This window comes from Dasypus novemcinctus, chromosome 4 (genome assembly GCF_030445035.2).
Source record: "Dasypus novemcinctus isolate mDasNov1 chromosome 4, mDasNov1.1.hap2, whole genome shotgun sequence".
Taxonomy (NCBI): domain Eukaryota; kingdom Metazoa; phylum Chordata; class Mammalia; order Cingulata; family Dasypodidae; genus Dasypus; species Dasypus novemcinctus.
In genome coordinates, this window is record NC_080676.1 from 1,184,950 (window position 1) to 1,198,333 (window position 13,384).

The 13,384-nt window shown below is 35.8% G+C and overlaps 1 protein-coding gene across 1 annotated transcript in view; it reads right to left on the reverse strand.

Moving 5' to 3' along the window:
- LOC101411864 (nephrocystin-3) overlaps positions 1 to 13,384 on the reverse strand; it is a 43,340-nt gene that overhangs the window by 5,678 nt on the left and 24,278 nt on the right. Inside the window, exons 13-23 of the mRNA XM_058294961.2 lie at positions 12,946 to 13,043; positions 11,832 to 11,934; positions 11,318 to 11,400; positions 9,168 to 9,306; positions 5,796 to 5,960; positions 4,783 to 4,877; positions 4,216 to 4,338; positions 2,815 to 3,004; positions 2,388 to 2,629; positions 1,504 to 1,579; positions 624 to 751 (exon numbers count right to left, since the gene is read on the reverse strand). Coding sequence (XP_058150944.1) covers positions 624 to 751; positions 1,504 to 1,579; positions 2,388 to 2,629; positions 2,815 to 3,004; positions 4,216 to 4,338; positions 4,783 to 4,877; positions 5,796 to 5,960; positions 9,168 to 9,306; positions 11,318 to 11,400; positions 11,832 to 11,934; positions 12,946 to 13,043 — 1,442 coding nt within the window. The remainder of the gene's footprint in view (positions 1 to 623; positions 752 to 1,503; positions 1,580 to 2,387; positions 2,630 to 2,814; positions 3,005 to 4,215; positions 4,339 to 4,782; positions 4,878 to 5,795; positions 5,961 to 9,167; positions 9,307 to 11,317; positions 11,401 to 11,831; positions 11,935 to 12,945; positions 13,044 to 13,384) is intronic.

Genomic DNA, 13,384 nt, shown 5'->3' on the forward strand with positions numbered 1-13,384 from the left:
CAAAGTTTGAGGACCTAAAATATAGATTCTAAAATACATATTACCACTTCTCCTGAAAGACAAACCCCATAAATATTTTCCTAAACAAACTTCTTAAAACTTTAATATTAGACCTAACTCAAACAAAAGACTTTTACTTACTCCCTCTCCCTTTGATGTTAGTACTAAATAGTTTTTTAAAAAAGAACCTTCTGTGAAGTGGGGATAAATATTTACATTTTTTTCTAACATCCAAAGATGTCAAATCTGTTCTCTTTTTCTGACAAAGAAATCCAAAAATACTTTTTCAGAGAGTACACCCGTAAATGCCATTTTTGGTATTTTATATCCAAAGAACCTGAAGGAATAAAACCAGCAATCATCCTTACTCTAGTCTTTACTCTCCAGTTATCTCAAGTTTCACTTTTCATAAATACATAAAAGATACTACAGAATAACTTTCTAAGTACTAAGGAAACACTGTGAAAGCAGACAAAATACATGAAATTTGGCATGGTTTTTACCAGTTTTTTCTAGCTTTTATTAATTTTTTTCTATGATAAACTTGAGAGAAATGGAAAATAGCCTTGCATGTAAGAGACAAATGGACACATGTTTTCATTACCCGACACCATGGTACTCACTCCAGGTTATTTTGGAGATAGTAGAGAACGCCTAGTTCATTGAGCGTCCGGGCGTTATCAGCTGTGTCTTTACCTAAAGTGAGCTCTTCCAACTGTAGAGCCCTTCTACGTAAAAGGGCAAATCCATACTGGAGCAAACACAGAAAGAAAAGCAATCACCAAGTAAGCATAATCTGTGATTCTGGAACAATATATTGAGTGTAAAAACATGAAAAATAAAAAGACTTTTCTTTTTTCTTTTTAAAAGTAAATCACATTATTTTAAGTGTCACACTGAATCTAAATGGTTATTAAGACTACACATTTCCACATGGCATCACATTCTAAAAATAAAAGCTTTTTGTGTGAGAGGATTATGAGATATTTTAGCAAAGTGAACATATACCTCGAAGCATTTCAAAAGATTAGAAAACAGAATTAACTTACAGATATTTACCAGCCCCAATGCTTAAACATTTAAACAGGTATTTAAAATTGCACATAGCACTTTAAGTTATAAACAAAGAAACATGTGATGTTTGGATTTTACCAGCAAGTTAAAGAATAATGTTTCTTGCTTTCAAGGGAAATAATTTCTCTACATTTGCGTCTAAGATGAAATGTTAACTAAATTTCTTTTATTCCCTTTTCCAACTCTATAAAAGAAGGATCAAACCAGCTTTAAAATCCATCTCCCAAAGTTTAACGTTGAAATTAACTTCAAAATTTTACTAATTTGTTCTCAATAATACATATAAGCAAATAAGAAAATTGTTATCCTTTTTCAGAAGTCATTTTAAAATAAAGCTCCTAAATGTGAGAGTTATGCGCCTATATTATGTTATGTCAAAATGCTCTTTACCTCGTTAGTGCAAACTCAATACAAAAAATCTTTCATTACCAAGTTGCCTTTTCTTCTCATGGCTCTCTGACGAATTTTAAAGGATTTTTTCCTAAAATGTTCAGCTTGTTCGTATCTTAAAAAAAAAAAAAAGGTAAAGTAAGTCAAAAGAAACATGTTCTAAATATCATACTTCAGTGAAATGAAAATATTCCTCTCCTAGTGTAAAAATTGCTTTTGACTATTAAATATATTATTATTTCTAGAAGTGATATTCATATGGAAATATAAAACTCTAACAAAAACCTTCAGAAAACAAAATCTTATGGAATAGGAATGAACTTAGTCCTCCAAGCAGCTGGCATTTGTTTTTAACTGGGTTTAACTCAGTAGGGCAAGCTAACTAAATGAAAATTCAAAATTTGAGTTTTATGTCACCTTCCATACAGGGTAATTTTTGGTCAAATATAAATCCAAAATTCTTACAAAATCTGTGTTAAACAATACTTCTAGAAGTTAAAAGAAAAAATTCTAGTATATCACTTATGATGGAACAAAAGAAATGATTTCTGATAGAGGAAGAGATTCCAATCAGTGGCTGGCTGGATTTGGCACACAGGCTATAGTTTGCTGACCTCCATATTATGCTAATTAATATTCTCAATATTACAAAGCTAATCAGCGAATGAGACAGGACTCGAACTCAGGCCTCTATGATTCCAAAGTCTATACTACACTCTCCACGCATCTTCAAATTCAGATGAATCTTGTAGTTTTAATTTTTGTTAACCCCGTGAATAAAGATGAATATTATTTGAACATGGTGCATTCAAAATAGAGAACAAGGAAAAGTACACAGCCACCAAACAAAGCCTATCACAAAAGTACATTAAAAACTGAAACTCTCCCTCATAAAACCAGAGTGTGACTGATCTAAATCTTACTTATTCTGCTTCTGGTACAAAGTTGCAAGTGCCTCAAGTTCCCGAGCAATATGTGGATGGTCCACCCCATAAGCATTTTCTGAGATTTCCAATGCCTGTTTATATAACTGTTCTGCATTGCCAAACTTCTTCCACTGCACGTACACGCTTGCTAGCTGGTGGAGGGACTGAGCAACTCGTGGGTGATCTGGATCTAAAGCTGTTTCTCGAATTTCTAAAGACCTCTGCAAAGGCACCACAGCCTGGGAAAACAAAAAGGTTGAAGGGCAATTAAAAAGTGAAATACTATAATATCTGTCATCTGATGAACGCTTAAGAATCTTAGCACAATAAATGAAAAGCTGTACTAGCCCCTTACAAGGAACAAGAGTAAACGTGTCAGACCTCATGAAATCCCACACCATCACTGGCTCCCCGATGAAGTTACCTGACTAAGAAGGCCTAGATCTTTGAGAAATCGCCCCAGAGTTTCATAAAGATCAGCTAAGCAAATCATGCTCTCCTCGCCTTCACAGTCTTTCTCATACTGCTTCAATGAATCAAAATATTCCGCTGCCATCGCACTTTTGTCTTTGCCAACAAACTGCCAATAACTCAGCAACTCAGCAAAGTGTCCTCTGTTTTAACAAATAACAGTAATTTCATGAAAAACAAAATTTAAAATAGTGAAAATGCCAGAATTCATATTGTGCTGATGACACTGATTAGTAGGTAAGTATAGTATAATAAGGTAAGGCTATAAACTTGGAATGATCTCGACTTGAATCTGTGTGACCTTGAGCAGGTTGTCCCACCTTTTTCACCTCATTGTCCTCATCTGCAGAAAGGAGACACCAACACTACATGCTTCAGGTGTTAGACAATGGCACATAGTAAACACTCCATAGCTTGGCTGTTATCACTAACAACATTATGATCACTCAATAATAGAAATTTATCTGCATCCTTTTTAGACATCTCATGATATATATAGTTGACTGCTGAGCTTACCCCAAAATCATCTCAAATGATGGAAATTAGAACAGAAGAAACTATTGAAATACAGCAAACTATCACAGTGTCTATGTTGTATTTTCATCAAGAAACAGATTGAAGAAAGTAAGCTTATTCATTTGTAAATGATATGAGTAGGATGGCAGAGCTGGTAGACCTAAGAATGAACTTGATTTCAGAGCAAACACAGAAAAGTGGGGTGGAGATCAGAAATAACGTAAGGAGTTCAGTGAAGAAATTTGACTGTTCACTGAAGAGCAAAACAAATTATGTTATGAGAAGTGACTACATTTCTAAGTGAGGCAAGAAAATCCTCATGAGACTCAGAAGATCAGAAGTATGGCCCATAAAAAGGTGGTTCTGCCACTGACATATTCAAACATTCTGGAGGAGACAAACATAATAAATTTATGACTCACAAGGTAACCCCTTCTTTAAATTCAACACAAGTAAGATCCTATTTGGAGCCCAGAGTCTGGTTTAAAGGCCACACTTTGAGTTGTCTGAGGTCCTGAGAGGCAGACAACATGAACAATTCTGGGTGCTTAAATTCAGTAAGCTATGAACCTGCCCCAGAAGACATGCCAGCTCTGATTTTATGTTGCAACAATTACACTGTCATTTTACTTTTACTCTTGGAAAAGAAGACTTCATGGCATATTTGCAAATTGTCCTAAAATTCCTCCCACACGGTACTTCAGGTACCACTATAAACTGAACCAATTTTTAAATGGAAAATGCCATTTTTCTCTTTGCTAAACTGAACAACTATTTTAAATCTGTTTTGTTTTATTTTGTTTCCCTGGAGAAAGATGTTCTACAACAAGTTTCTTACCTTTTATAAAGGTTTTGAGACACAAAGAGATTGAGGAGGCAATGCTGCAATTTCTGCTTACTTCCCTGCTGCTGAAAAAGCCAAGGGAGTTCGTCTGCACTTCTCCACGTCACTCTGTCCTGACTATTACAAGAGAAGGGACAGTACTCAATGATATCTTCCCACAATGAGATTGCTTCAAACAGTCTTCAGGAAAACCTATTTATCATACGCCCTGACTCTTTAAGAACACTCTATACTGAGAAAGTTAGCTCAAAGTCATAAACTTTACCAAACTATGAAAATAAACTCAATAAAATTCAGGACCACCAACCAACCAAACCCTAAAGACATTTCCTAAAATTGAACTATCAAAACAAAACAAAAACTTCAGTGGATCTAAATATACACACTTGGATACACAATGGCACACATATTTTAAACTATTTAACTAGAATTAAATAAAAAAAAATAAAAATAATCTTGACTTGATTTCACCTAAGTTTAAACCTTTGGAAAACTATTAAGGACCCAAAGGTAGAGTGTGTTGTAGAAGTTACATGAGAACAACACGGATATTTAGAATACCTTAGCTGCATGGTGAAATACTTAATGAGCTTTTGCCTGTATGAAGAAATAATGCTTGGACTGTCTATATACTCCAATCTTACTGTTTCCCAAGCCTGGAGGAAAAAAGGAAAAATAATACATCTTATTTTCTCTAAGTTGCTATACATATAACAATGAATGTCTAAAAAAGAATTGATAATTTTTTCAATTTTATAGCTGTGTAATTGAAATGGCATTAGAATATTTTTAAATTCAGGATATATTCACATGACAAACATACATTAGAAAAAAGATTCCTGTACTAATATTTTAAGAATTCAAAATGAAATTGAATTCAAAATTTTAGTTAATATATTAAAGATCCCATAAATTTGGAGTGAAAAAGTACTAAAAAGAGTAAAACATATTTTAAAAATACACAATAAAGGAGAAGGTTAAATCAGTGAAATAACAGTCACACCCACAAATACCATAAAGCATATTCAAATAAAAGACTTCATTTGTATTTGTACACATCTATAAATCAACCACAGAAGTGCAAATGATAATATAGTATTAGCCAATATTTACTAAGCATTTACTGCTCTGTGCCAGACCTCATGTCTAACCTCTCGGAAGGACCAAGGGCTGTCTCTTTGCAGTCCCTGGGATAAGCTTGAAAGTTGCCAAGGTTGTGGAGCTATTAAGCTGTGAAGAACTGGGCTGTGAATGGAGGCAGACTGACCTACAGAGGACAAGCTCATTACTATAGTATAATTAAATGGAACATAAAATTGAAAACAGTATTCTTTCTCTTCTAAAAAAATTCTACTTTTAAAGTAAGAGCTATCCCCTTAAGGTAGTACATAAGCAAATTTTATAGCTAACCTAAAATCATTACAAAATCTTTTGTAATACCAAATTTCAATTTTGTCTTGTATTTGAAACATTTAAAATAACATTGTAAAACCATGCAATGATATGTTGATGTTTCTAAGCAAAAAAAAGAAAAGAAAAAAACCTTATTATGAAGATATTAGAATGAGATTTACTTGCAGATGTTGAAACTTGAGCAAGCCACAACCATAAGTCAACAAACGCATCTTGTGTAAACTGTGAAGAAGGGAAGTGAGGGCAGCGCAGGACGTCTCAGGATAGAGTTCCATCAGTTCTGATTCACTCACACCATTGTGACTAATATTGACAAGGCAGAGAATCTAGGGAGAAAAACAAATCCACAATGATACACAGCACCTCTGCAAGTAACCAGCAGTCATTTAAAGTTCTACAATAATTCTTTTGTTAACTTTTTATTCAAACTTATCATTAAAATGATGCAATAAACCAAAAAAGATTTCTGACAATAAAACACACCATCCAAAAGGCTTACTCAACTAAAAGTGCATATTTATCACACCAAAGATAGCACACGCAGAAAAATGTTTAGTGAAAAGTAAAACTGCATGAAATGTACTATTAAAACTGATGCAGGGTTCCAATTCTGGGAAGATGGTGGAAGAAAATGGCCTTCCTACAACAAACACCTAACAGTACCAGACAATGTAACAAAACATTTCTAAATGCTCAGCTGAACTTGCAGATTAAGAAAGGGAAATCCCCGAGGTGCCGAAACTGAGCCTGAGGGCAGTAAGGTGGGGTAGGCATGGCTGAGGTGACAAGACAGGCAGCAGGGCCAGTAGCTGGGATTCCCACGCCCAGGCGAGGAGCTGGACACGAATGCTTGCCAACACCAGCACCTCCGAAAAGCCCTACCTCCAGTTAGGAAGTGCATGAGCAAAACCTGTGCCCATAGGCACAGGACAATGACAAGAACGCTTATAGATGTGAGGGTGGGACAAGAAGTCAAAACCCCAGGAGGGAAGCGGATGTGGCTCAACAGATAGAGCACCCACCTACCACACAGGAGGTCCAAGGGTTTGCTATCCAGGGCCTCCTGGCTCATGTGGTGAGCTGGCCCACGTGCAGTGCTGCTGCACGCAAGGAGGGCCGGCCCACGTACGGGTGCCCCCATGCAAGGAGTGGCCCCTGTGCAAGGAGAGCTGCCCAGGAGTGGTGCGCTGACGCAGCAAGATGACACAACAAAAAGAGACACTGATCCCCTGTGCTGCCCGACGAGAATACAAGCGGACACAGAGTGGCCACTGGAGGTGGTGGTGGGGGGAGAGAAATAAATAAAATCTTAAAAAAACAAAACAAAACAAAACCCCAGGAACCTACAAGCTGAGAAATTAACATAAAAATGGATTCAAGTTCAAACTCTAAAAGCAAGGTTGCTGGAGATAAAGTACTCAAAAAGAAGAATTAAACACACAAGCAACAAACAATTTAAAAATGTTAATTTTAACTATATGATACTAACACTTGGAAACAAATTTTTAAAAAAGATGTACAGGACCATTATGGAGAAGAAGATAAAACACTATTGAAAGACACTAAAAATTGACTAAATAAAGGGAGGGTTATTTAGGTTTCCATGGAGGAGAAAACTCACATCATGATTTTCCCCAATTTAATCTTTAAACTCAATGCAATTCCAATTAAAATTCATGACATTTGCTGAGCCATTTCTAAATTCATATACGGCAAATTAGCCAAGACGATTGTGAAAAATAATAATGAAAGGGGACCTGCCCAAGCAAATAGCAGGACTTACTTTAGAGTTCTAATAACCACGGCAGCGTGGTATTGGCAAGGGGCAGAGAAACCTGGAGCAGGAGAGTCTAGAACCAGGCCATGGTGACACGTGAGTGTGCTGCTTGACGGGGGCTTCACATTTATCATGCAAATACACTTACATAAATGATATCTAAGTAACTTCATGAGAGCAAAGTTTTTTGTAAACAAGACATAATAGGCATTAACTATTAAGGAAAAGAGTTGATAAATTTGACTTCATCAAAGTAAATCTTTGTATTATGAATAATACAATGAAGTTAAAAGACAAGAAACAAACAGTACACATTTATTTGCCAACTCTATTACAAAGGATTTGTATGCAGTACATTCAAGAACTCCTATGCGTTTCATATTCTTAAAAATGAAAATATTGTTTGTAACAAAACACCTGTGAGAATCTGTCACAAGAAAAAAACTGGTATTTATGACCTAATCTTTCAGTTATTTTGCCTTGATTTTATTATTTCTTGGTCATTTCAATCACCTTATACAAATAAAGAATTCTAAAATGTAATTTAAAATCTTGGTTATACAATCCAAGTGAATTCCACCGTGGCTTGGGAATTACCTGGTTCTTGAAATGAGCCTGAAAGGTTCTGCTGGTGTTTTTATACTTTTTTTAAAGATATCTAGATTACGTTAATGGTACATAAAATATGGAGGGGTGCCCATCAGCCCCACCGCGTCCTCCCCGCTCCCCGCACCGGCTCCTTCATCGGCGAGGCACGCCTGCCGCAACCGATACACACGTGGGAGCGCGCCGCCAAATGCGGACGGCAGCCCACATCATCGTTCACGCTCTCTCCCACACAAATGTGTAAGTTATGACAAGATGTACGATGGCTGCGTCCATCCCTGAACCGTCAGGCAGGACGACCCCAACGCGCCGGACACTCCACCTGAAAGACCGACGCCCGCCTCCGCCCGGGCGCCCACTGCGCAGGCGCCTCTGCGCGTCACGCCCCCCAGCATGCTCCGCGGCTACACGTTCCAGCAGGCTCCTTCAGATACGCGGAAATGACTTCTTAGGAAGGATTCTTTCTGTTTGTTTGTTTTTTACAAAAAGACAATTCTAAACTGTGATCAAAACACCTTATTACTTGCAGTGCAATTAGGACTGGCATTAATCTCACTAGAAGCAAGAATGCCTACGTTACCTTTTCTCTTCTTCACCATGAAACAAATCTAGTCAGAGTTATTAAATTCTCACCCACAAACTTTTGTTAATCCTGATCATGGGGTTATTAAGTAATTTGAAACCTACACAGGAATATAGGAAAGTTTGAAAACATGAGCCAAATGCTCAACTGTCTTTTTTATTTTGCTTCAAATGAATTTGTGGATTTGCTTTTGGTATTTTTTCCCTTATTTTTGTAATAAGTAATCAATACAGGTTATCTTTCAAATTTATTATATATATCAGTAGTACCACTAAAAAACAACAACTCCTACACATGAGAGTAAGACAAACAATATGTTTACAAAATGGGTAAAGAACTCACAATTCACAAAAAAGGAAACAAGAACAGCCAACAAATATAAAAAGATGGTAAATCTTAGTGGTAATCATGACAAGGCAAATTCTCCCAAGACATCATTTCTGGCTAACAAGCTCACTATGGTTGCAAATGTACCTGTATATGTTTGTTTCACAAATTTAAAAACAAGTTTTACCTTAATTCATGTATAAAATAATCATCTTTGCATAATTTTTAATTACACTTTACCTGTTTCATTAGTTCTTTATCCGTATCATTGGCCATGGACTCCTGGATAGATTGCAGAACAAGTCTATATAATGAAACAGTATCTTGACACTGGAAACACTGATGAAGTACATTATCTAAATTTCCTGTCTGCCCAGCACTGTTGGAATTGAAAATAGATTTCATTTCTTACAGCCTACCAACATTTGTGAAAGTCTGGGGGTAAATAAAACAATACTGTTTCTATTTTTTGTACTGCAACTGATAACAGGAATTCAATAAAACATGATGCAGGAAAATGCAGTTTTATGGGGCTGCTAGAGTCATTGAGTTAATTTTGGTGTACCATTTAATTCAATTAAATTATCATATGCTGGGACTTACTATGCATTATTGAATATATGCTGCTATTCATTATGATTATAAAAATGAGTAAGACATGGCTCCTATCATCCAGAAGCATGCCACCTGTATATATACAGAAAATAGGAAAATAATTTTATGTTAAGTTTTATTAGTTAGTTAGCCATGCAAATTACATTTGTTTACAGCCAGAATTTAGAAAACATCAGGCTAAAAACAATCATTAAAGAAAAGGTTTGTTTTAAAATAGTGACACAAAACTTACTAGTAGTCTCTTTGTTAAACATTAAGATGTGTAAAGAAGACAAAAAACAAAAGTGGTCCATGGTCCCTTTTAAAATAGATCATTTCAATAAGCATTATGAAATGTATGGAAGATGACTCACATTCTAAAACTGTACTTATGCCAGCTACTCAAGTTGACAGCTGTCAGATATAGTGCTACAAAACTGATGACAGTAGAAAAGAATGGTAGAAATATGGGTAACTTAAAGTTTTACAAAACTGTTTTCTCATTTAAAATTTGGTGCTTGCGATGAGAGTATGGAATTAAATGCTAGGAGTACTCAATTCAGTGTCTAGAAATAAGAGTTGTGCTAGGATTATTATCTATTGTGATTGATACCTAAATATTAAATTTTTTTAAACTCTGGTTTGGAACAGATAAGGATAAAGATGTATGGAAGAAAAAAGGAGTGGAACATTCTAATGCCTTACTGAAAGGCAGAATACTAATGGATATGTATAAAAGAAGAATTTCTATTTTAAAATGAAAAGTTTATCAGGATTTTGAGAATGGAGACAATTACAAATTCCAACTATTTTTCTTTGAAACTCAACAAATGTAAGTTAATAGTATAAAATGTTAATATCAGCCAAAAAAAAAAAAAAACCACAACACTATACTAAGTGAAGGAGACCAGACACGGAGTACTACGTATTGTATGATTTCCTTTATATAAAATGTAAATATAAATCAGTTTATAAAAATGAAGTGAGATTAGTGGTCATGTAGGTCCGAGGAAGGAATGCTAAGGGGTGTGGAGTCTTTCTTTTTGGAGTAATGAAATTGTTCTAAAATTTTTGAGATGATGAATGTACAACACTGTGATTATACTAAAAGTCATTGATTATACACTTTGGAGAGAATAGCCAGAAGCTGCAGCTATGCAGAGTGGGGGAAACATAGATAGATGAGAGGTGAGACATTTTCTTGTTTGTTTGTCTGTTTTTGTTCATTATTATCATTGAAATAATGAAAACGCCCTAATAATGATGAAGCAATGAACACACAACTACACAGTTATACAAAATACCATTGGTTGTAACTTTGGATGAATTCTATTACTATGCTTTATTAATATGTCTCAATGAAATTGAAAAAAATTCCAACCGACATACATATCTACCTACATTCAAGGACACATGACAAAATAACGTTTTTGAGCCTTGGCTACATGCTCCCTTTCTCAGCGCCGGGGGCCTCGAGCAAGTGATACAGAGCACTCACGGGTGGGTCAAAGGTGAAGACGGCCTTCTTTTGCCATCCCCAGTAAGGAGAGGGGGAGAGTTAGTATGATGAAAACTGAGCAAACATATCCAGCAAGTCATGACAATTCATGACCTACTCAATCTTCAGTCATTAATGTAGTCACATTCCACAGGTTGTTAGTATCGCTGTTAGAATAAACAGAATCTGAGTGGCCCAAGAGACCGCTGGAGTGATCCGTTCTCAGTTCCACACGGTGAGGAAGGGTCAGCAGCAAACGCAAAACATGCAAAGAGCATTTAAATTAGCCAGCACTTACCGTGTAACCATTTTGCCGAAAAGGGTGACATAAAGAGCATTGCAGGTTGTAGCAGAACGACAGTGTCGTTCTAGCTTCTTCTCCTGCATCGGTTTCCCAAAAAACAAAACAAAAATACAAAACCATCCTGGAATTGAGCAGTCTTTACAACTGAGCCATCAGCAAACACCCCAGCGAGCACAGCACCGTCCCTGCCGCCCCATCAGCGGCATCGCCACGGGGAAGCCGGGCTGGGGGCAGCCCTCCTGCCACAGGGGTGCACAAGCCCAAATGCGTTTTGCTTTGAAGATACTCTCTGTTATACGTCAAAGTAAATCTTAAGACCAAAATCTTTTTAATGCCTATTCTATATCTGTCATTAGTTTTTAAGATGGAATGCATTTTACAAGGTAATTACTCAATGCCAAATAACCTTGTCATAGTAGAGAGTTGTTTTTTTTAATTTTGAGTGTCATGTAAGAAAGGCAGGAAAGCTGATAGAAGGAAAGACAGCATCAAAATGAAAAATACTTACCTGCTCTTTACTCAGTTTAAGGTCTACAGAGTCACATTCTGCAATTATAACAGATTTTGCATCTTTTGGATTTAAAGGATCAAGATGAAGTGTAGGCCACAACCTTTTATTTGAAGGAAAAAAAAAATGAAATTTTTTTCTAATAATACAAAAGCTATAATCTACTCACAAAGGTTAGAATTCATTAAGAAATTACATTTTAATAATACCTTTATAAAGTAAACAAAGCTAATTTCTGTTAATCATATTAATAGTAATTCTAATTTATTTCATTCATCCTAACATGAGTATCGTTACTTTCAACTATTAATCACAACACAAATTATAAAATAAGGAACATATGTATTACTATTATACAAGTAGGTGGTAAACCATTCTAATTCTATGTTCTATACAATCAGGAAAAGTGAAACGTAGGTACTGGTTCCTTTAAGAAGAAGAAAAGACACAGCATGTTCCACAGGTACATATATATAATCCAGTCTGAATTTAATTTTCGTGCAGCATGCATTCTCACAAGGATGGTGCAAATTGATTGAGGGGGGTGGTGTGTGTGAAAAAATCTTACTCTTTTTATGCACAAGCACAGATATACATATCATACACACATACACTGATACAAAGAATATGTGTGGTATTAACATTTCATGGGGAGGAGGCGATTAGGAGAAAAATGTCTAAACAGAAAAACAGTTCTCCAGGATATCACCCCTGCCTGGCACTCCCTGTTCTCCTCATCCATAAATTAAACTGCCCGCTAGACATTGCTACTTGGAGCTACAATAGGCAGCTCAAACTAATTATGTCTAAAAACTAAACTCAGGATCTTTCCCCCACAAACCTGAGCCTTCTTTGTGATTCCTATGTCAGCAGATGGAACCACAATTTACTTAAATTCTCAGGTCAGAAACTTGTATAAGCTTTTCCTTCTCTCTCCCATGTCACATCTAAACTTCACCAGATCCTACAGATTCTATCTTTACTTTAATTCACCCATTTCTCCCATCCTCACTGATACTTACATGAAAAATATGAAAACAACAAACACATATCAAAAACAGTTTCCTTATTTGCATTTGAAACACTTTACATAATCTAAAAGTTAGCATCCTACCTCCATGCTGGAGGGCAAGTTTCTACATTCACAGAAACAATTACTCTTACATTCACTGGCAGTGGATCTATCAGCCATTTCATGTGCTTTTCAACTTGCTTAAAAATATAAAAACAAAATTCAATCTATTAATTTAAAATCTACTAGACAACCCAATAATAGCTCCCCAAGTAAAATGGAATTCTCATTAAGTTTCTCTTACTCTGTTATTAATTAAGGATAATATCTTATTTTGGGATTATTTCTCTCAGAACATTAAAAGAACAAATAGTAAAACACTGTTATTACTGCTCTGAATTCTGAACACTTAAGAAAACATTAAGGCTTCTAAAAAAATGCCAAAGTGACCATTCTTTGCTAATTGTGTTAATGCAGTTGGACTTTCCCAAAAAGATACTAGTGTCCACTGACATAAGGTATACTTTTATCCACATACTTC